The sequence below is a fragment of the Cavia porcellus genome, unplaced genomic scaffold (assembly GCF_034190915.1).
Source record: "Cavia porcellus strain 051 isolate PalLab524CR breed Dunkin Hartley unplaced genomic scaffold, mCavPor4.1 scaffold_2, whole genome shotgun sequence".
Classification (NCBI taxonomy): domain Eukaryota; kingdom Metazoa; phylum Chordata; class Mammalia; order Rodentia; family Caviidae; genus Cavia; species Cavia porcellus.
This window is the reverse complement of record NW_026947485.1, coordinates 64,183,412-64,208,639: the sequence shown is the minus strand read 5'-3', so window position 1 is coordinate 64,208,639 and position 25,228 is coordinate 64,183,412. Positions and strand designations below refer to the sequence as shown.

General features: G+C 35.1%; 1 protein-coding gene across 4 annotated transcripts in view; it reads right to left on the bottom strand.

Annotated features, from left to right (window-relative positions):
* Window positions 1-316: 316 nt before the first annotated feature.
* Hepacam2 (HEPACAM family member 2) overlaps window positions 317-25,228 on the bottom strand; it is a 38,877-nt gene continuing 13,965 nt past the window's right edge. For 2 of the 4 annotated variants that reach the window (XM_013158140.2, XM_063242699.1), the window contains exons 4-10: window positions 17,446-17,742; window positions 8,656-8,781; window positions 8,547-8,571; window positions 8,418-8,455; window positions 7,075-7,148; window positions 3,972-4,081; window positions 317-960 (exon numbers count right to left, since the gene is read on the bottom strand). In XM_013158140.2, the coding sequence (XP_013013594.1) occupies window positions 945-960; window positions 3,972-4,081; window positions 7,075-7,148; window positions 8,418-8,455; window positions 8,547-8,571; window positions 8,656-8,781; window positions 17,446-17,742 (686 nt within the window). In that variant the 3' untranslated portion in view covers window positions 317-944. Of the gene's footprint in view, window positions 961-3,967; window positions 4,082-7,074; window positions 7,149-8,417; window positions 8,456-8,546; window positions 8,572-8,655; window positions 8,782-17,445; window positions 17,743-25,228 lie in introns of those variants that run through there. The other 2 variants (XM_063242700.1, XM_013158141.2) reach the window with 1 other exon arrangement.

Sequence of the window (25,228 nt, the reverse complement as noted above, 5' to 3'; positions counted from 1 at the left end):
TGGAGAAGGCCAGAAAGGAAGAGTCTTGGGATTTAGTCTAAATTTTCTTTTCACTATGTGCTCCTATGAAAATATAGAGGTACAATGTAAATATGTAGGATTGCTTGAAATATTTTAAGAAAGAAATTTTCCATTTTCTAAAGATTTGCTTTTCCTCTGTAAAACAACCAGCTGTGGAAAAATAAGATTTTTATTTAATAGTTGTCTGTAACATACTTTATTGTACTTTGAAAAATAAAAAAATATCCAACTCTATATCTAATTGTGCATATAGGATATATGTTTTTATTATACAAGACTAAGAATCAAAATCACATAGAGTAAAAACACAATTTATTTGGATTCATTTTTATTTGAACAAAAATTAGTAAGGCTTTAATAGTCCTTTAAGTATTTTTGAAGTCTTTTTAAAAACACTTGACAAAGAAAGTGACTCACAACCACACAGAAGGCACAGTTTTTTTACTTTTGTGATACAAATAATAAGAAATAAATTTGGGAATAAAAATTTAGCCATGCAAATTCAGTAAAATAAAACCTGCTGAGAAATTCACAAATGTAAAGTTTCTACATGTGTAGGTGAAATAAGAGAGGGTAAATGTTGGTGGAAAATGAAGGTAAAAGAATGAATTGATGCTTTTTAGGAAAATTTGATATAAAAAGACTGATTGGAAATCTTCATTCTTTCCTTTCTGTCAGTCAGCATGATAAAGAATGTCTACCATGCGCCCTGGTTGCACAACACATTGGTTGCACACACTGGAAATCTTGCAGTCCACTTTGTACAGATATATCTATTCTGTGGATAAAAAAGTGGTAAGAGATACTGTAGTAAGAGTAAGAGGCCAATTTCTATCCTCTTCCCAGATGAATATATGTTCCCATTGTTTTTCCTCAGATGTTCCTTCATTATTTCACTCCAGTGTACTGCTCTGTGAACTCTTCTATGAATTTCCAGGTCTACGAATAAAAGAACCTTAAATTATTTATTACTTTCCATAAATGCAAGTCATATAAGGGCTTTGATATGGTTCGAGAAAATTATATTTATCAATAAATAAATATGAAGAGTAAGCAATCATTAAATTCTGTAGATAATTACCTTTGAAACTCAAGGACTATTTAATTGCATAACCTGTTTTCAAGCTATTAACAGTCAGCCTTGGCTTTGTAACAAACCCCGTTAAGAACCTTTAATGGTGTCAATAGACAGCTTTACAATAAATATTCAGTAAGCAAGTACTTAGGCTGAGTACTAGAATATGAACATAGACCATTTCACCAATTTATTATACATTGGTCCAATTAGCTAACAGTCACACAATTAGCTGGTAGTCTTTTGCCTAAGAATCAGTGAATGAAACTTTTTGGTTGTCTTTCTTATCTCAGATGTGATGGCCAAATAAAAGTATTAGAAATTTGAAATTCTTTCATTAGACTACCATATTGATTTTGGAAATGGGGGATAAGGGAGGTTCACTAAGCACTTGTAAAACTACATTATTCACGAAGTTGATCTTTGAACTTGAACCTAGAGAATAAAATCTTAGGCAACTAGGAGAGAAGAATGGTCTTGGTATTTATAGACAATATTTGTTCCAAGGAGGAGTATTTATTTTATGAAGGAACATTAATTTTTAGTTAAAATAAGCAAATAGAAGCCCACTAACCTATAGCACACTAAAATGACTGCCTTATTTAATCTTTCACCCTAGTCATGATAAATGTCCTAGAAATGTTTGTAAATAAGTGCAACAATTGATGATTAAAAAAAGGGAAACTATTCTACTTGTTTTTTAAAATTTAGAATGAGTAACACAGATTTGTATTGAAATTGAAAATGTTGATTTAAAAATGTTAGCTTTTTATTAGGATGACTTGGAGATAGAGGAGGAAAATTTTAAAAAAGATTTTAGGGAGAAGGGAGACAGTCTTAAAAGAGACAGAAGAGAAGAAAATCAGTCAGACTGAGAAAGGAAGTACTCAAAGAATGAACACGAAGGATGAGAAAATTACTGGATGACAAACACATGCAGAGAAACAAAACAGAAGAAAACAAAACACAAACAAACTATACTCAGAAGATGGGGAGGAGACTGCACAGGTGTCAGGGGAGAGAGGTCCCCTAGGTTGGTGGGAGAATGAGCTGAAATCTGGGGGCTGTTTGCCTTTCAAAGGAACATTGTCTTCCATGTAAATTTTTAACTGTGCTTGAAGGAGTATCCCTGTTTTGTTTGTTTGTTTGTAACCAGAAGCAACTCAAATACACAATCTTGGGCTTGGCAGGCAGGCACTGTGCCACTGAGGTATATTCCTGGCCCTAAACTTTTATATTTTCAGGAAATTCTAAAGATTTTGTTCATATCTGTTCATGTCTGAAAGCATCAAGTTTCAGAGAGTGACTTTTTAAAAAAGAAAATCAGTTTTTCACATGCAAAACAACCCAATCATTTTATTTTTTGCTCTGAAAGTTGAGCTGCCATATCCACAATTTTAACTTTATTTTATCCTTAGAAAACTTAAGAAGAGAAACCTAAGGTTTTTACTTGGTTTGTTTGCATTCCAGTGAAAAAGTAAACACAGTATTTAGAACAAAGGATATATAGAAAATGAGTGAATTTAAATAGGATAATATCTTTGCTAGAAATAAAGAAGTAAATGAATCTAAATAGGATATTTTACAATAAATATTCAGTAAGCAAGTACTTAGGCTGAGTAATAAATAGGATATTCATATAAATATGTATAATTACTATGCATTAACTTAAAAAAAGAAAAGAAAAAGGAAGTTAGAAGAAAGAAATGGTCCCATAACTTTCCTTTCTAGAAAGTACAGAGGATTAGGTATCATTTAGATTTTTTGTTTTTAAATTATTATGTAATAATCTTCTATTTGTGTAATATTCTACTAGATTTAAAAAGTTACAAAATAAAATTTCTGTAAATAAATTTTCTTTTCTGTTTAAATCGGTAATTTTTAGCTCCATTAGAGGCTCTTCCGAATGTTCTCGACTCCAGGTAAATTTTATCTGATGGGATCCTCTGAAGTACTTATTTCCCCTTTACATGACTGCAGAGCCCCTGCAACCCCAAGACTGGATTTTCTCCTGTCAGATGATTTCCCATGTATTCATTCAGTCCTGGCTTGTTATTTTTGATATTCACCCAAAGGTGTGCATGAATTACTTTGCTGAAACTGTTTCTTTTGCTGGAGGGGAAGTTCCTGTGTGTGGTTAGTGATGTTCTGTTCTAAGTCAATAAATGACAAAGACAAAATGTTAGATGATTTGTGGCAGTTATCCCTGCAGGCAGCCACAGTTCACAAAAATACGAATTTCATTTTATTGTATCAGAAGACTACGGTTAGATTCTCCAAGACAAAGAAGAAACAAAGACTTCTTAATGGCTGCCTTGAGGTTAATTGGCTAAGCAATTTTCTGGTTTTGGGCTCAGCACAGGTTTGTCTTTCTGTAGTTCTCTGCTTGTAAACAGACTTCTTTGAGTTGGAAAAGGTTGGGCATTTGATGCTGCTGTTGCTATGGATCTTTTGTGGGCCTTTTTTCTCCTGGCTTTGTTTTTAGTGTCAGATTTTAGTTCCAAAATTACCATGGGCACTAAAAAATCATGAAGACAACCAAGATGGCTTAGGTACTGGCCTGCATGTGCCCTTCATTCCCTGACGTGAATTCCATGGGATATGCCATGGGCAGGAGAGATACACAATAGACAGTTTATTCAGGAGTTCTACATCTAATCTATTGGCTCAAGTGCATGGACCCAAAGATATTTGTGCATTTGCCTAGTGCTTAAAATTATTTTCAGGTAGGGAGTGTTTTGTTCATTTTGATATATACAGAAACTACCATTTCTTTTTGAAATATTTTTTTCTGAGCCTTCCAATAAATTCTGAGGTACAGAGAGGCTAAGTGCTGAGCTCCCACATAACGCCACCAAACACGACTCATACTTACTCTGGATGGTCTTCTTGTAGGGCAGGGATGTGCTGAATAACTTCATAAATTGTGCTGTGCAAATCTTGCCCTGATATACCATCAGAGGTGGGAACAGATCTGCTTGACACCTTGAAAAGTGGTATGTCAAAAAACCAAAAATTAACCCAAGTCAATAGTGTTTCCATTCTGTTGTGTAGCTGAAAACATCTGGCAATAGTGATGATTAGAGAATTAGAACTGTTTCTCAAGCCTATAATACTTATTTCCTCCTTGCCAATTTTCTGCACTTATCCTTTGGTGGTCTGCATAGCAGCATAACTATAAAGTCAGAAGAGGAATAGCTTTACAGAGCTACTGTATTTTTTCTTTAAGAAAAAAGTTAGCAATACCATTAAGTAAATATAATAGGAAGAAATAGCAAAAGTGGAGATATGGCAGTTTGGAACAAGAGAGCACATATTCTTATCTTTTTTATTACATCTTAATTATTCTTCTGATATTATTTGCCAACTACATGTGGGAAGTGGCTTAAAAGAAAGAATAGTGTACAATAAATAGCTCTAGTCACATTATAAGTAAGCAAAGGCAGTACCAAGAAACAGTGTGCAAAGAGTGATGTTTTGGTTAGAAAATACTAATGGGTCCTAAAAACTAAAAGCTTCACTAAAACGAGAAAGACTATTGTAGTTGTCTAGAAAAATATTTTATTTTGTTGAAGATACTTTATTGAAGCTAATGTTCATGTTTTATTAATTCTCATTCCTTCTATGTTCTTCTTCCAAAAAAATACAGTCTTCTAATTATTTAAGGTCTGATTTTCCTTGCCACTCACTTTCTGTTTACGTCATGCTTTCGTGTATTTTCAGTCTTTCGTATTTGTATAGCTTCACCCAGAAGAGTCTGAGGAGGTCTCTTGTCTCATCTCAATCTGACCTGCTAGGTTAGATTGGAACACCTTGGTTTTATGCTCTTCTGGAGTCTCCATTTTCATTCCACTTACTAAAGCTCTGTCCTATCATTCTGTGTTGAGAGTATTTGATCTACACTTTGTACTTGAGATAGCCTCTTGATTTCTTTGGGTATGGTAAACCCTATCTATAGATGATCACTAACTTCTTTAACCTAATATTAGGATGATTAAATAACAAATGTGTTCATTTTATACAATTGCCTTCTGTCTGATTCCTGAAAGGGGTGCTAAATGTACCTCTTAAATGTAATAAAATATACAACAGGTTGGATGAAAGTATTTTCCTTATACATGCAACACAAAAAGGGAATTCCAAGAGGTTATCTTGATTTTTAAAAACTAAAATATTAGTAATTCCATCTATCCCATCCCCACTTTGTAAAGTTAGTGTGGGTTGAGCCCTGGACTTTTGCACTGAGCTCAGCACTACACCCTGCCCCCCCCCCAAGTGCTGTTATTTCCCTTCTTAACTTCAATCTTCAGATTTGATTTTGTTAGTGTATCTCCTTTTCTTCTTACGACCATCATCTTTGGGTGCCAGCGTTCACATGTAACTGCTATTCTGGCTGCTGCTCACTCCGATCCTCCTCCTCATGTGCTCACCCTTATTCTCCTCCTTCTGGTTTTTCACTTCTTCCCCAAACCACCTGGGTCTGGGCAATTCATAATCCCAGCAGAATTCTCAGGAGGTTTCAGCTTTGCAAATGGGCATGGCTCCAAGTCAAGTTCTATTTGTGACAGAAAAAGTGGGGCTCTGAGATGCAATTAAAGGATCCATTTCTGTGCACCACCTTTTGAGGAATGTTAACAGTTTGAGCCATCAATAGTCCTCTCAGTATCCCAGCCCTTGTCCTGATTAATCACAATCTAAGCTTAAAATTTCTTATAAAAAGCTAAATCACTTCTGATGAATTCCTAGTAATAAAAAGTGTGAATCACTGTAAATAAAGAAAAGCCCCTTGCCTCAAAAACCCAATTACAAAGGTTCCCAGCTCTTCAGGGTCCCCCTCTATCATCTGAAGCCACATTTTAGGGAGTGGTTTCTGCATCTGTGAATAGTTATAAATCATTAGTTTGCCAAATATTTATTTTGTCTTTTTGTTGTGAAAGTCAAGGGTGAGTCAACACTGCCCGAGATGGAATAGGGCTGGAATAGGGCACTGCATAGCCACTGTAGGGAAGTTCTCTTCATCTATGACAGTGTGGTGCTGTGCTGCTGACCTACCCTTAGGGAGGGGGAAACCCAATCACAATGACTCACAGGACATTTCTGAAATAGTCTGTGGCTAAGAGACCGGCTGCATGAACCTTGCACATGGATAGAATGCACTAAACCAGTGAAGGAGCCATTTCATAACAAGAAGTAGTCCTTCTAAAAAATGGAAGTGAGAATGCCCAGACCCAGGCAACCCCTTAATGACTCCTTCCATAAATGGACTATCGTAGGGGACCAAGGAAGCAGAAGAAAAACAAGTCCTACACAAACCTGCAACAGTGTTCATGAACTGATTAGCTCAGAGACATCTTCTGCATTAAGAGGTCTTAAACAAGACTTATTATTTTAATAAATTTTCCCCTCAGACTGAATAAAGGCTTTAACTGTTAGCAGCTCTCTCCTGCCTTTACTAATGCCCCCATTAGGATAATAATAAAAATTTATACCTGCATACTTTAGGTCTGTACTGTATGATAACTTCTTTATGAAGAGCACAGGTACCTTCAAGGGTATGATAAATTGTTTTTGAAATGCACTCAAGAGTTATGAGAAGGGAGTGAAGGGAAAATGAGGAACAGAGAGAGTTCAGTAAAATTATGGACTGCAACCACTAAAATAATTCATGATAATTTCAACCAGAGTTTCCTGATCCTCTATTGATTCGGCTCTCTCGTACTTCAGCCTAATTAGTTCCATCCTCACTGATTTAGGAGTAGAGGATGTTTATTAATTAGCATAACCATATTAGCTTTACTTATAAAGCCTGAGAAAGATGCCTTAGCTCCCCAGATTCGGCAACACCCTCATTGCAGAGTTAATGCAGTAAAGGGTAATGCAGCCTTTTGACCACATTTCCTGAGTGCTTAAATCCATGCTGCTTGCACCTCTGGGGAAGCAGAACTGTACTTGGTTAATTCACCACTAGGAACACCAACCCTGGAAACACCCGAAGCATCTGGAATAGCAACAAATTCGTATATTCCGAAGTCATCCAGAGCATCTTCATGGCCTGAAATGGAAAACAATACTACTCACAAACCCAATCTTTTGATTCGCTATTGTTTTAAAAACCATTATAAAACTTATCTTCATTGTCGACTTTAAATGGTATACAAAGCCCACGGAATACTCCTAAGCCCCTTTGGTCATATTGATGCTGAGTAATACTGGAAATGAATTGTTCTGAAGCTGAAAATTGAAACTGAACTGCAACAATTACTCTTAAAGCCTGACACAGAACCAATATACCACACATTCAAATATGCAGAGGTGGACAGGCTTATCTTTTGCAACTTTCACTCATCAGAGATTCATGGACTCTAAGGCTTCAGCCAGATGTCACAGCAGCTTTTGATCCACACATAATACCCACTTTCCACTGCTGGATCTAACAGAGATCATCAGAAATGAAAACAACATGTCAATAACTATAGCTGCTTAGATATACAAAACAGTATAATGCAATGTTACTATTTGCCTCCCCTTCATCTGTAAAATAATGGGCATGGAGGTGGTTTGGAGGAACTGGATGGTCTGACATTGAATCCTATTTAAGTGAGCAAAGCCTACAAAAGTGGGACAACCATATTTATTGAGCATTCAGAGATCATATTAAGGTCTCCACCTATATCCTTTTATTTTTCTCATAGAAGTCCTAGGTGGAATTTTCTATATTTGTTATAGATGGGGAAACTGAGGTCAATAAAAATAACTTTTCTAAGGGGAAGGTGGCATATACAGGACAGAAATCCAGGTCTTGTGATGCCAAGGCCCAAACAAAAGCTCTATTATTAACACATATCGGAGTCAAGCATGAAAGCCATGAGAGTCGTGGAGACAAACCAGGAGGATGGACCCCTGGTCAGATCTTCCTTTTCTCCTTTCCTTGAGATGGAACTGCCAGGATTTGATGGGACTAACACAGGGAGAAACTTGTTTGGCATTTTCAAAACAGTAATGATAGGTTGATAACTAAGGGTTCAACAGAACACAGTAACTGTGGCAAGTGACTGCTCGCTCTGACCCTTAGTTGTCTTGCTGGAAACGTCCAGACTCATCTTCCAAATGTGTGTGGCTTACATTAACTGTACAGGGACAGCACTTATAAAGAGAAGGCACCATTCAAGGTGTAAGTATTTTTAATGCTGTACTAGTATTGTCTTATATGAATTCTATTATGTTAATAGCAATGTCAACTAACACCATTAATTAATGCCAACAATATTATTTAATATACTTTAACATTGATAACATAATATACTTTAACATTGATAAATACCTGAAAATGTTTGTGCTTTCCTGTATTCTGTGTCTGGCCTGAAAAGACAAGTAGATATATCTATTAGGGATAATAATAGAGGAAAAATATGCAAGAATAAAATTATTTTCACAGAAACATGTATATTACCTGCCTTCTAGCTTCTGTTTTATGACTAAAGTCAAAAGAAAGAAAACACAATGAGTTATATTTTAGTAGATATACAAAGCTTAAAACTTTTTAAAAAATGTAAACCTACCTCTGTAGGGTTGACATTTTTTCCAAATGAAGAGAAGAGACATAGACATAATCAAAAATAGTGATATTCCAGTTATAGTTGCTAAAGGGGACAATGATTTTGCTTTTTGTGCAAACTTCTCCAGTCCTAAAAAAAAGAAAAGTATGTTGTAATAATAAGTTACTATATAAATTGATGAGTTTATGATTTTTCTTTATCTTAAATAAGACAATATTGAAAATTTCTCTTTCACCATCCTATTCCAAGAAAGACACAAAATAAAAGGAATGTTCTTATTTTAGAATACATACACACACATAGGAACAAATCTCTTTAGGGATATTTGTACATGGAAATGTGACCTGCCTGGGATCATACTGACACATTGTAGAAGATGTAGCGAATAACTGATGTCCTACTTCTAATTGTTATTTGTCACCTTGACTTAGATCTGCTTCAGTTCACTATCTCTATATCCCAGATGCTAGATGGGCCCCTACTTCTCTCTCTCCTCTAGTGTAATTCAAGAATGTGAATTTTCTTAGGAGTTAAAATGTAGAAAGAAAGGTATTTTAAATATACTTGACTCATTTTTGGTCAATCAAGATACGCCAATTAAGATGCATGTGATTGTCAATAGATACTTAAAAGTTCAATTTTATGACTAAAATTCACTTTTTAAGTGATTTTTAAAATTAATATTACTGTAGAAAATGTGGTAATAGCTAACATCTGAGCATTTGCAGTATATCAAGCTCTGCCGTAAGAGTACATTACAGTACTCACAGTACTGTTACCCTAACAGTAACTCACTGAATCTTCCCAAAAATCTTATTAGGGAGATATTATTTAATGAACTCCCTTTGTGGATGAGGAAGCTGAGGCTTGCCTCAGGCCACTCAAGTTACAAGTGGGAGCTATGACTCCAGAATCTTAACACTTTCTGCCATCTCCTTTTAATACTACTTTAACACCACCTACTACACACACTTATGTTAATATCAGCTCCAGACTGTGCAAGAGGAAGTAGTTGTGATCTCCAATAAATTCAAGTCATAACTAGATGTCTTCTGCATCAATATGGGACTCAGATATTGAAACAGAAATGAATCATGATCTTTGACTATCTCTTCCCAGCTTAATGTGGGAGTGCAACTCATATGATACTATTTCCATCCATAGTAGAGAATGGTCTGGACAATTTGGGTGTGGTGAAGAACATTGTGGCCACTCAGCTGTGCAATAAATATCAGTCTGGTTCTGTAATCTACCAGAAAGCAAATCTCCAACAGCCAAGATAAGCAGGAAGGCTTCATTTTTTTCCCCTCAGTATTTAAACAGATATTAGACTACTTTATACCTTGGGTAGAAGAATTAAGTGCAAGATTCAAAATGAACTAGGATGGCGATTTATTGGATCTAGTTGTAATCTGGAACATTATAAAACTAATAGAAAGATGGCCTCCTTTTTCTCTTCGTTATGCATCGTAAAATACAAAGTATTCTCCTACTGTTAGAAAAATGGCCTTTTTGAACTCTGTTAGCATTTGGGTGATCTTTGTGAGGTCTTTAGCCTTTACATTTTTCTGTTTTACATTTTGTTTTTGGTGTTGTGCTGCTACTTCACAGATCTGTTCTCTCTAAAGACCTGCATAACTTTAGGTGAGCCACTTGACTTTGAAGGTTTTGATTTTCACAGCAGTAAAATGAGGAAGAAAGAATAATAGCTTTTAGATTGTATTCTTGTTCCAATACTCTACAATTTGGCATACCAAGAGAGAATTTATGTGAAACTTATTACATAAATCAAACACTATATCCAGTGACATACTAGTAACTCTGTCTCAAAAAATTGTTTGCACAAGTATATAACTGAAGTCACTTATTTTACTGATATAAAGGATAGGTAGCAAATAATAACAAAGAAGTAAAATATGCAATACTCTTTGTTGGTAATTCCACATAGATAATTGAAATATATATATATATATATTTTCTACCTATGTGTGAAATTCACATCTTGGTAAAATTAAACTTAAAATAAATACTGATCATTGTCCAATTTAGTAAAGTAATTGTTGACATCATTGATGAGCAAGTGTAATATTGACATGAGTGTCTGTTGGTTGGTGCTTACTAAGATGAATATGAAACAATGAGGTTCACTGAAACTTCATTCATTTAGCAGAGACTTGAAGGACTGCTGAATTGGTAATAGTTTGTATACTGAAAAAAAAGTTGGGCATGATGGTGCATCCCTGGAATCCCAGCTTACAAATTTTTTACTGAAGAATGTTTTACTTTTATGAAATGTCCACATTTTATCTGAAGTAATGTTTTTTGTTTTTAACAATTTTTCTAATTCTTTGATAAGTTATCTGATACTGGTGTAGATACACTGTCTTTCTTCTGGATATTTGCATGGTTTGCTTATTCAGCCTTTGTATACAGTTTCTCAATATCCTTATATATACGGCATGTTTCTCATAAGTAGCAAACAGAATCTTAAAATCTAGTTTAACAGTATTTGTCTTTTAGTTGGAATATTTAATCCATTGATACTTAATTGGACTACTTATACATTTTATTTTTGATCTTCAAATCATATGAGTTTTTTCTCTATTTTCTGCATTTTTGGTTTTTTAAAAATTTCTTTCCTTACCTTGAGTTCTACCAATTAAAACTACAACAAATAAATAAAACACATTCTGTACATTATGCCATTTCAGTTGTGTGGTGAAACTCACCTTTCCTTGAACTTTCTGTTAGATTCAGTATTCCTACATCATTTTGTTGTTCTGCATAGCAACAGTCTCCAAATTCTCTATTATCCTTAGGGTGCAATTTTGAAAGCTCAACAAAAGTTAGTTTTATTTTTAAACTACAAATTTAGAAGAATCTATATTCCAGTATAATTCTCAATAAGATAAAAACAAATAGAATGCTGAGACATTAGAAGTGATGAAAAGAGGAAAAATTGATTATAATACCAAATAATAAAAAAGCAAGATTTAAGATATATGCTTGGAGGGTCATTTTCAGCAAATTAAATCTCTATGTTTTAATTTTAGATTAGATATAAAAATCAAAATTAATGGAGGAATTTTCAGATAATATACAGCTAAATATTTGAGCAGTATGTACATAAAATCAGATGCATATTTGTTTCCCACTTGATATAATTTTATCATAACAGTAAAATGAAATTAATAAAAAAATTCACAGCTTCACTTATAGGTACAGGAACAGAAACTGGTATGCAGGTGTTTTTTTTAACTTGGCGGGAGTTATTTTTCCTGTTATTCTGTGGTCAAAATTAACTTTTATTTTTTAATTTATTTTTATTTTGTTTTGCACTTGGCAAGTAGGACTTTATAATTCAGTTTTTCTTCTAACCTTTTCTAATACCAAATATCAGTTACTTCAAAGTCTTTTACTTCATGGTAGCCAGATGGCCTTGACCAAAATTCAGTAATTCTGGTCCCCTCAAAAAAAAAAGAATTAAATTCAAGCTCCTGAAATGTGCTTTACTATGAATAAAATGGCAGAAAATCATTTCAGAATGGTATCAATTGTTTTGAAATTCTTCAACTTGAAAATATACAAATAGTTATCTCAGAGCACATTTCATTTTAATGGTGAAGTTTCACTTTGGCATACATCAGACAATTTGCCAGACAAGTCTGTGATTCAAAAATTGTACTAGGTTTATTAAAAAAATATTAGCTGTCTTATGCTAACATGCGTAAGCTGCATTTCTTCTCTTTCATTTTAACGTGTTGTCTCTTTTGATACATATTCACTAAGATGGCCAGATTTGCAATTCTTTCATATATAGGATTACACTCTTCCCTGTCCCATTTCTTGTTTGTTTAGACTCCTTTTTTTCTGCCCTCCTTCTTCCCTTGACCTGTCAGAGGACCAGTCTCTAGTGACCATCACCTGTCACCTGAAGCCTTGGAGCCTGAGGAATGGAAAGAATCCTTTTCTCAGAGCAAAAGATCTTTCTGGCCCTCTCCTCCTGGCTGTCTGCTTTTAATATGGCTTTTCTGAGAGCACACATTCAAGAGTACAGTGGCTGTGTCTCAGACCCAGGCAAGTGTGTTTTGGCTAGATAAACTTTCAGAACACACTTTATAAATAAGATGGTAAGAAAATTCTGACCCTATTACCCCAGAGAACGCACAGAGATCCCCAGTGCAGTTCTGGGCATTTGTGGCAGCTCCTTTTTTCTCTTTTCAGAGAGTTTACATTATTTGTTACCACATAGCATGCCATTCTCCCTATTATTTGAACATGATTGACTCCTTTAACAAAGCCTTAGTGCAAAAGCTATTTGATCCCTCCTTAGACAAACAAATAAAATGGAATACACGTTCAGAGCAAATACGGGCAAGAGGTGTGGTATCCATGGTATCGCATCCCTGCTGTTTAAGAGACTGCACCCAAAACAGGATAGCCATATGCTACCAGTCAGCGTGTGTATCTCTAGACCAGAATGGAGTCCTGAGCTCTCTCTCATCCAATCTACTTGATGATTATGGCAGCTGATTCTTATCCCTGTAACAATGAAGGCAACATACTGAAGTGTGTGCTATTTCCACACTCCACTGTGTTCGCACCCGACAGAATTATTCTGTGGTTGATACTAAGAGGGAGTCGCCCAAGGTCTCAGACTCCGAAATTCAGGGTTGTTGTTTTATCTCAATTGTTACCTCCAGTGACCTAAAGTGAAGGACATCTCCTGGAAATTATGACTTAAGAAATTTTTAGATAGACGGAAAAAATTAGTAAATTCATTTTCCTTCCTTGGGTCTTTTTCCTAGTCTTTTGTTATGAAAAGATGTAGAATACAAGTAATTTTTAAAATGGTAGATTTCTCAGGATTATATATAAATTCAAAACATTTGTATTATGGGCTAAATCTTAAACTACTGCCATATAGTCTTAGGGAACTCTACATTTAGATACTTTTAATAAATGTGAACATTTGATTTTTGAGCAGATGATTACATTTCCATGAACATTTTCATTATATATACATATATATGTATTGCACATCATAATCATGATTTAGGCTCATTTAAAACTTTCAAGTGGGAATATCTGCGTTCAAAGAAGTCATTAATTAAGACAGTAATTATTCTTCAAAATACAAATGATAACACATCATTTTAATAACTTTTTTCTGGGAATTTCTAGATATTATTTCAGTTACAGATGTTCGCATAACTCTTATGAAATTATACCTATATTAGAGATAATTTAGAATCTGTATTATATAATATCAAATTATCTAGGATAATGAGAAAATGTCTCTAAGACCACGTTCCTATCAATATTCTCAGTGACATCAAGGGCTAGAGTTTGTATGGTGGTTACAAAGAAAGTCTTTGAATTCAGAAATTACTTTATCACTTCCTAGGTGTGTGACATTGTCCATTATCTCTGTTTTCTTTAGGACATTTATGCTGAGATACTGAAAGGTCAATTAATAATATCTCAAATTAAACGAGCATTATGGCTCACAGAGGTAGAACTCTCCATCTGCTGTAGTTATACACAGACAAAAACAGATAGCTAATTGTAATGATCTTCTGTCTTCCTCTCAATTGAAAGTCCTCAATAAAATTTTTGATTATCTCTTGACCTTGCTATTTTCTTTCTGTATCTGTGACCTTGGAGACTTCATTGATTCAATTTTCTTTTGCTCTCCACATCCTATTGCTGAGAGTTTTTGACTGGCTGCATTTTTTGCCTCATTTAATGACCTTTGTCTATTTCCTACAGCTTCACTCTGGCTACACTAAACATCAACTCGATCCTGGAAATGTCTCAAAGGAAGATACCTTATCCTTCTAAATAATTTCAAATTCCCCACAGTTCTTAAGATAGCTTGCTCATCAGAGTGAATGGTCAGTGAGTACTCAGCTGATAATTACAAGTGATGGTCATTTATAATTGTAGGTTAGTGTACATGTAAATCTTCATTGCAGAGATCCATTCATTTGGGAGACTAAAAAATTAATACTTAATGAAACATGCTAATATTACTCATTTCTTCCTTCACTTTTCTGCTGTTTCAGTTAAAAGTTCTGTGGACATTTGGGAGTGGGAAAATGGCTCTGAAAACCACAAAGATGTCATTAATGTTGACAACCCTGGATCCCTCTGAAAAATAAGCACCTGCTCTTCTTATTTACTGTAATAACAAATGCCTGGTCTTTGCACAGGTCAAACAGGTTTGTTTAGATTTTGCCTAAGGCAGTTATATGACGTTAAGACTGTAGCTGTCTTGGGAACTTGGTAATAAGATCTTAATCAAATATTGGGGGCTTCTAATATTATGAAAATACTCTGGCTAAATATTAATAAAGAAAGTTTAGGCAGTGTGAAAACCTTAACTGTAATATACTTCTACATGTTATAGTCAGTTTCAATTGAAATGAACATAAAGAACAAGTCTAAGATGACACTTCAAGTGTTACAGATTTTTATATGCTTACTTATGGTTTGCTTTAAAGTTATGCTACTGGGTTAACTAGCTGGTCAGCTACTGGGTTAACTAGCTGATTAAGTCTATAAATATTTGGTAAAATAGAAAGCAAAGAATGTACCTTAGCTGCTTGCATGATTGTTAGCCATTTTAAGTTTTAAACAGGTATTACTGCTAGCAGGAATTATTTTTTCCTATAGTGTACTCAGTGCTATTCCCAGTGTTTGGTTTATGCTAAGTGAATGAGTGCTTAATTAATTAATTTTATTTTATTTTTTGGTGCTGGGACCTCGAGTTTGGCAAGCAGGCACTTATGCTGCTGAGCTAAAGCCCCGGCAATGAATGCTTAATTTAAAAACCCTAAACACATATATTTTGGGTGTCTGTAAGGAAATACATCATTTACTTCCTCCAATAAAACCTAATTAAGGTAAAAATTCTACAGCTGCATTCTCTAATATGGTAGTCATTCAAAAGTTGTGGCTGTTTACATTAAAATTAGAATTAATAAAGTAAAATAAAAATTCACTTAGTTGCACAGTCGTATTTTAACTGTTCAAAAGTTAAATGAGGCTAGTGGCTACCACACTATCATACAGATAATGAAAATTTTCCTCACTGAAGAAAGTTCCACTGGATAGCAATTCTCTAAAGAGTATTACATTTTCTCCATATTACAACATTCTAAAGATATCTTATAAATTCTAATATATGCCAGTGGTTTTGCAAATATGAATATCCTTAACTTTACAAAGTTCTTATCCAGACCCATCCACAAAATATTTGTTCATCAATCTGTAGGCGAACAATAGTCTTATAATTCTTTTTGGCTCTTTAAAAGCTTTTCATAAAATTTAAAATTCTATGTGGGAAAAAACAAGTGGTTGTCACACTTGTGTGTGTTATGTATTTAGTCTGCCAGGACGTGCTTGCAAGATTTTCATCCAGCAGGTCTGATGTGTCTTACTGAAAGGAACTTGCCAAGGTGATATTGATGCAAGTGGCCTAAGGGACACATACTGAAAAATTTAGCCGTAAGATTATAAGAATAGTATTTTTGTTTCATTTAATGTGTTGGGCTTCTTTCTTATGGGTCCTACACTAGGTACTATGGTTATAAATGTGGAGAGAGGGCATCAATGAAACTATCATCAATAAGCACCTCACCCACTGTTTCTTGTTCAAACTTGCCCCAGGTTTCCCCCAAGTGGAATCTAGTTTATACTTTTCTGTATGTAAAAGACTTGACAGTAGCAATAGAAGTAATAATAAAAGAAGATAAAGAAAAAAGGTGAATGAGAAGGAAGAAAAGAGGAAGGTGAAAGACGGGAAAGACAAATAAGAAAAGAAAGAAGTAAGAGAAAAAGGAGAGAAGTGGATGAATCCAAGAGGCAGGTGGAGGGAGAAGGGAGGGGACTTGGTGAGCGAATGTGGGGTAGGGCAGAATGCAAACGGAAGGAGTCTGGGGTGACATTAGATTTCTGTCTTAGATTGGTAAAGGGCAGGGCCATTCACTTAAACAGGAAACACAGACAGAATAGTAATTTATGGGTAAAGATAGCTCAGTTTTGATATTCTGGGCTCCTATTCTGCCTGCTAATTCCAAAACATCGGGGCATACAGTTCTAGAGCTTTAAAGATATTTTAGATGCACCAATGTTATATGAAACCTTGGGAATGAATGAAATCATACAAGAAATAATAGAGGACAGTGAAAGCATATTGACGGGAGGAGAGAAATGACAGCAAGGGAGAAGAGAGAGAGAGAGAGAGAGAGAGAGAGAGAGAGAGAGAGAGAGATTGAGAGAAACAAACAGAGAGGTCAGAATCGGAATTTGGTTGCATCCATGTTTTGATGATGGTTCTTAACTATTTTGGGTTGATGACATTTCTGAAAATAAAGTGATTTCTACAATTCATCTAATTTTATGGACTTAACACAGTTTTGTGACTACCAAGGTACTGAGATTCTTGAGAAGTTCCATAAATTTCATGTGTTTGAAGGGTGAACAAAAGGAATCCACGAAGAGCAATGATAAAACTGTCAAATAGAAAACCAGGTTCCCAGCTCTCAGAAATCTGCTTATGTGACCTAATGTGACTGCGTTTTGTGAAGTTTCTATTTGTTAAATCAGGAAAGCAATAATTTCCTTCTATTTCATTTCAAGTTATTTTTTTTCTTTGAATCACAGACACCACGATTTAGTTGACCTAGGAAAGAATTTTTCAGGGCACAGGTAGGTATGTGATTGGGGCAAACGAAGCCAGCATGCATTTGTGTCTTATTGGGATCTCTCCTTTTGTGTCACACTTACCCACAGAAGTGATGATAACGGTGAAACGCGTTTCATCTTGCCTCCCTGTTACGTTGTTGTAAGCACAGCACATAAAGTCAGTTGTCTTTTGGGTGACCTTGTCAGACGCCACTTCCAAGACAGGCCCGTACTTGATGACGTACGTTGCATTTTCAGTGTTCTGGATCCAGGAGTAGGTGTTAGGGGGATAAGAGTCAGCTGAACAATCAAATAGGATGGCTTCTCCCAGGTCAACGGTAAACACTTCCCCTACTTTCAGCCCTTTATCCGAATTAACTCGAAGTCCATAAGGTCCATCTGTATCAATGTAAAGAAGAAATAGAGAGGTAACATAAATAATCACAATACAAGCTTTGAGTTCTGGAGAGCTTAGTAGCATTTTATTGCCATTGAAAATCTTCACATGAGACTTTGGAAGACAGATCCTCCCAAAATATGATGAGGATCTAAATATATTTTGTTTTGAAAATTGTCATGAAAATTGAAATTATGTTAGATCTGCTTGAACTTCTTTGAAGTAATGAAATCCTAAAGTTTAATTTACAGTTATACATACAATTTCATCATCATTGGGATGTAAAAATTTCAATAATGTATTGGTAAATGTACAATCTTGTTAAAAACAGTCTTTCTGAAATAGAAATTGTACTTGGAAATCTTTTATCAGCATATTATGGTCACTGTTTTCTCTTTGGCAATCATGTTTTTAGTGCTCTCTATATTTCTTCTCAGTGCTAGGATAGGTCATACAAATATTTATCAAAGACTTAGTTTCACAAGGAACATAGATTTGTGCAAATAGATGTAGGAGTGTTATATATATTCATGACATTTTAACAGTTAAATAATTTTTAAACTTTCTTCACCTTAGCTTTGCTTAGGATTCCATTTAGAAAAATATATATCTTCACTTTGATTAACAAATATCTACTAATCAACAATAAACTAGTAAATCATGGATATCCCATGGTCTTTTTCCTCACAGTACAATACCCTTGAAACACAATTAGCATTCCTGTGGGATCTAATCTCCCCATGTGTCTTATTGCTGAGAGAAGAGAGAGAGAGAGAGAGAGAGAGAGAGAGAGAGAGAGAGAGAGAGAGAATTTTAAAAACTCCCCAGCTACATAGAAAACTCATAAGTCAACATTGTACAACTCAGTATGTCTGAGAAAACATAAGTTTTCCTATCTAGTCTAAATCATGGATTGCAATCTAAAACCCTTCACATTTTAGGCTGACTGTACACATTTTTCAGCTGATCATGACATTTATTGGATATTTGCCATGCAAAGATACTTCAAATCCATATAGATATGACCCTAGTTAGTCTTTAAGCAACCACATGAGGTACATGATATTGTTCTCATAATACAATTTAAAAATTTTATTTGTACATAGTCACATAGTTATTAAATAACGGAGCTGGGACTCTTAAAATATATGCATTTAATTATTTATATTACTTTCCAAAAAAGAAATAAAGTTTAATTCAAATAATTTTTACATCAGAAATTTTTCTTATTCCTTAATTATTAGTTCTACAATAAATTATTTTCTAATTGTGTATTAATTCTGTAATTAGTGAATCAATCAAAAAACATTTATTTGAAAGATACTAAGTATAAGGTAATATATTTAGTATAGAAGAAATGGAAACAATTTAAAAAATTTACAAACTGGTTTGCTCCATAATGACTTACTCTCAAAAATCCTGATTTTTGTTTTGAACAAATACCAATTACTCATCTCTAAATACTTGTAAAAGTCTTTAGACCTTACAGTAAGTAATTTTATCAATCATTAATGAAGTGTTCTTTAGAAGTCACATAAATTCATCTCATTTTCATCTTTAATATAAAAACACGGTTTTGCTGACTAGTTTCCAAAGTTTTTCTATCTTTGAAGCACCTTGATGCCATGCTAGTTATTTTGATACTACACAGTTGATCTCAAGTTTGCAGATTTCCAGAGTGGTTTTCCATGAAGGAGGCACCTTTTGACATAATCCACCATTGGGAAAAAAAATTTTCCTAAGATAAAACAGAAACTGATAACATCAAATAATGGATTTTATTTAGCTATGGAACACACACACACACACACACACACACACACACACACACACGCACACACGCACGCATGCATATGAATATATAGCTTCCTGCAAATCAGCACCATGTGTGGGCTAGAGAGGGGAAAGCCAGATGCCAGTCTTTTCCCATGAGTCAGCGCCATTCACGGACTGTAGGGAAAGAGGACAAGAATTCACCAAGAAGCAAGCCCTCTCTGCGAATTGGTGCCACGTGTGGGCTGCTGCAGCGAGAACCAGATGGCAGACCCTTCAGCACATGGGCTGGGAAACAAGAAGAGCCAACTCTCCCCCTGCCCCCGCGTAAGTGACGTAGTGATCTGGAGAAACACAGGCTGTGATGATGGCTATTGAGGTGGAATACTACTTAATGCTTACAGCGGTTAGTGTTCACTGACTTTGCAGGTCTGAAGCTGGAGGTCTGGTCATCTATTCAGAGAATGGCCGTGAGCAGTGTGGTATCTATGGGGGCTCTTCTGAGGGTGGTGGCCGTCGTTGATTCCCTATTATCTTGTTCTGAAGTTCTGAATCATTTTCACTGTTTTGTTGGGTTGGGTTTTGTTATATTTTGTTTGATTGTTTGTGATAGCCAATGGCATGGACAGCTATTTCAAAGATAACAAGATATATTATAGTAGCCAGTTTGGATTTACTATTATCCTGTTTTGAAGTCCTTTATTACATTCATTGTTTTGTTTTTATTGGTTCTACTCAGTTATGTTTTGTTTGATTTTTACTATGTCTGAAGATATATGCAGCTATTTTGAAGACAGTAGGAGACATTATGGTAACCACTGTTGATTTCCTATTGTTTTGAAGTCCTGTGTCACTTTACACTGGTTTATTTTGATTGACTTTGTTCTGTTTTTTTTTTTTTTGCCTTGGTTTTATTTTTTTTAATAAAAATAAAAATAAACTAAAAAATATATACACATATATAAGTGTGTACACACATATATTTGCTTTCTGTAAATGTGGAGAAATGTGAAGGAAGTGCATAAGTTAATTCTACTTTTGGAAAGCAAACCTAGAAGCTTGCCTCGTCATACCTTTATATTCTGGGAGACTGATATCAGAGTCGCCCTCAGGAAGCCAAATCCGCAGATGCTCAAGTCTGTGATATAACATGGTATAGTATTTGCATATAACCCACATATGTCCTTTTGTATATTTTACGTCATCTCTAGATTACTTAGTCTGAATACAGTATACATTACAGTATATATTACATAAATAGTTATAATACTATTATAACTATATAATACTATAATAGCTATTAATTAGGAAATAATGACCTGAAAAAAGTACTTACATGTTCAAAGCATGTGCAATATTTTTTCAAATATTTTTCAACCTGAGGTTGGTTGAATTTGCTGTTGGGGTATGGACGTATGGACTGTACTGTCCACAGGGTTGGAGAGAAGAACTGTACTTTGAAATTCAAGGTAATTAGGAATTATTGGTGAAGAATTAAAATGAGGAATGTCTGCCCTTACCTGTGACTTTGTCACACTGTGCTCTCACTTCAGGCTCAGAGGAAGTCTCAGGTGAAACCACCATGCTAGGTTTTTGAACAATGTACTTTTTGTAAAGTGGAAGGCTTTTATGCAAATTCCACTAAATAAGTAGTGTAATGGGGCTAAAAATTTGCTATCACTAACTCAACCAAAAGCATTAAAGAAATGTCGGTGAGTGCACAATGCTGTACGGGCATGGTGAGGGGACATGAGGTACTTGGAGACATGGTTCCTGAGACTGTTTCTCAGGCTCCGTGCAGAGGCAGGGTCATTCTCAGTCGTCAGCACTGATGGAGCACTAAGGAAGAAACACTTCTAACAAGGGGACCCCAGAAATTACTCACATGGAAGGAAACCAATGGCAGAAATGGACTAAGTGCAAGAGACCTGAGTCCGGGTGTACGAATTAAAGTCTAAAAGCCTTCCTGAGAGTACAGCAAGCTGAATACGGTGAAGAAGACAAGTGTGATCATAAATATACAGTCATTCAATTTAGACCCTTGACTTCCCCCTGGCTTTTCAGGTTTACAGAATATGGCTAATAAAACAGATTACTTCAGAATTTAACACATGTAGTCGTGAGTATTACTTTTTTCAGTGTGCTGACATTACTCAAAACCTTTTGTGAATTCCTCATTTGGGATTACCTTGGGACCTTAAAACATAATGGAGTATTCCCATGAGAAGTAATTCTTCAATTTTGGAGGGTGGGTTCACTTTCAGAGGAAGCCAATGGTCATTTACAGCCAATGCTGACAAATGACAATTATTGAATTTTTAAAAAATTACTCTAGAATAAAGCATTGTTTTAAGGTGAAGAACTGGATTATCTTCGTTTATCTTCTCTACTCACTTATGTTTGATTTTGCTACTTTTTCACATGTGCTTCATGACTGGCATAATTTTTTATTTATTTCTGTGTTATGTTGCATTTTGCTTTTCACAGTCAGCCTCAAAGCCCCTAAATTTTCAGGTACGGTGGCACATACCTATAATCCCAGCACTTGGGAGGCTGAGCAGGAGGATCATCACAGGTTCAATACCAGCTTGGACTACATACTGAATTCAAGACCTGCCTATATTACACAGTGAGATCCTGTCTCAAAAAACAAAAATCAGAACAAACACTTGAAATCTCCAGCTTCTTCCCTCCCCCTGCTGCCACCACAAGCAATTCCTCTAGGTCTTGGAACCCTACAACTGGAGGCATTCAGATTCCTTTCTTCTTGTCTGGTTCAGTGATAGAGCACTTGCCCAGCATACACCAAGCCCTCAAAAACAATGAAATAAATTCCTTGCTCTAACACAATTCCTTAAAATATTACATAATTTATCTGATTGTAAAATACATGTTATTGCAAAAACATCCTCAAATTTAGAGAAGCTGAACTATGAAGAGTCACTTGTAATTTTACTGCTCAAAGAACCAATATTTACATTTCGGTGTACGAACAGGTCTTTATATCTATCTCTCTCTACAAACACACATGCACACACATGCATGCATGCATTCACACACACATGCATGCATGCGTTAACACATACACACACATGCATGTATGCATACACACACACACAAATCTATCTAGCTTATCTCATGCCATACATGCTTCTTACAAGCTATATTCTTTTCACTACACTGATGTTATTTCCCTGGTCATTAGCCCTTGTGTTTACTTTGAGTTGGAGCCTAGAACATTATTTAAATGCATTTGGAGAGATTTGGAGTGACTCAACCAGAGTGGGCCTCTGGTACTGCAGAAGGATAGTTCCATTTTGACTTTGGATTATGATTCACTTTCTCGCCTTTGGCAGAGGGTTCCCAGTGGAAATGAACCCTTTGCCTCAGGAATAAGCTGTTTACTAAATGACTTGTAAAATCACCTATCATCTGTTCTCTTTAACAATTTATGGCTGGGTGGGAACAGTACCTAAATTTCCATCACGATGTTGCTTGCCACCCTGCTTGGGAGCAGATGGTAAGTATTTACCGAGAATGACCTTTTTTTTCCCCTTTAATTTTTATCACTGAGAGTACTCCCTTGCAGCAGTGCCATATGTTACAAACAAAATATAGTGGCTATTCAGTTATTATTCGCAGCTGGAGCTGGAAGGCATATACATTTTTTGAACTGCAAGTATATATCTGTCTGAATTAGCGACTTGACATTGTATTCCACTGAGGCTAGTATCAGTTTATGATATCATAACCTCATAAATATACAATCAATCTTGCTAGCTTTTGTTAGAACTTTTTCTTCTGTCAAAATATGAAACAGTTTCTGCTTTCATGAAGAAAACTGTCATGGAAACAGTGTTTTTAGATAATAAAATGGTTTATTCATACTGGAATTCTAAATTACAATGTGGACTTCTATGGGGAACATTAGAATATGACATTTACCTGATTATTGAAGAACTTTGCTAAAGGTCAGGGGAAAAAAAGGGATCCGGGAAGCACTGCAATAATGAAGCTGTTATTTTGTAGTGGGAATGTAACCTTTTCATAGTGTCATCAAGTTACTCTGGAATCTGAAAGGGTGTGCACAAAGAGAACCTATTTCAGTCAAGCTCTAAAACCTTATTTTGGTCTTAATCAGGTGTTGCTCTACAGATACTACGATGAGCAGGTCCTGCAGGTATAAAGCGAAACTCATCTGGGGTTGGATGCTGTGAAGACCAGGGAAAGCACAACACAGTGAGGCCAGGAGAGGAGTGCAGTGTGTTATCAGAGCACAGCAAAATGCTAGTGACAGCGTGGAAGTGGAAGGAGTGGGGACAGGTGAGCCTTCCAGACAAGATGATGTCAGAAGAGAGCAACAGCCAAATGAAGGGAGAGCAGGGAGGGATACACTCAGATGTGGCACAAATTCCCAGTTTACATGGGATGATACAGATCTCAAAGGTTCCTGCTACGTGAAGACCAGGCTAAGTGATGAATCTTGTACTTATTTAATTCTTGACACTTGGAAGCAAGAAAAATAAAATCAAAACAAGCAATAAAACATGGCTGAGATAATGATGGCAAGAAAAACTATTAAGCTGAGGAGCCCAGGCTGTTTTTCTACACGTTATGTAATAGGTCATAATTCTTAGTACAAGCAAGACCCTGATGTTTTTAATCAAATCGAACTATGACTGAGTGAATGAATATTGATGAGATGTTGACTAAGTGCATGTTTCTGTAATTGAACAAAAAAACCTAGATGTAAAATTAATAAAACTATACTCATGATTACTAATAGGGTCAAAATTTTTTTAACTATACAAATAAATTGTCTTTACAATGTGTAAATAGAACCCGGTTTTGTGAGTTTTCTAAATGTCCTCTTTTCTACTGTCAGTATATACTCATGGTAAATTTTCATAGACTATGTCTAAAGGAATGTAAAGAAAAAGGCTTATTTCGTAAGTAGAAAATATGTTTTATAGAATATGAGCTTATTCAAACTGGAATATTTTAATCTTTCAAATAACAGGAAACCAAAGACAGTTTTAGAGTTTAAAGCATGCTATTTAGCACTTACAGGTCTGATCATGATTTTTTCTCACATTTTTGTATTTGCAACACTGTGTATCTTTATATTCTGTGATAATGAGATTGGTATAAAGAGTTTCACATGTTTAAAAACATTTAATTCTCACTATTTGAGATTAAAATGAACGATGTAGCAAAATAAAAAATGTCTTTCAAAAATGATATTTTCATATGCCTGTTATTGCTTAATGATTTCTCCTAGGAAGTTTTCAGGTAAATTTATAGCAAGACTTTAAAGTAGGTAGGTAAGTGGGTGGGTAAGTGAGTGCTGGAATACATAAACAGAAAAGTCTAAGAAAAAATTGATGTAAAGAAGATGTTTTACTGTACAAAAATAAGCTATATTCAATTAAGGAATAATGTTTGGGAAGATAAAAATTCTCAGTTTTTTCTTTGCAGGTGTTTTCTATAGTATCTAGAAGTCTTAGACTTTTCTATATATCTTCTCACTGCCATGTTGTCAATGTAGTTTTGGTTTAAAAAAAAAGAAAGGGGGCTGGGGATTTAGTTCAGCAGCATAAGCGCCTGCCTGGCAAGCAGGCAGTCGTGAGTTCGATCCCTGGTACCGATAAAAAGGAAAAAGACCAAAAAAAAAAAAAAAAAAAAAGAAAAAAGAAAAAAAAGAAAGGTCTAACA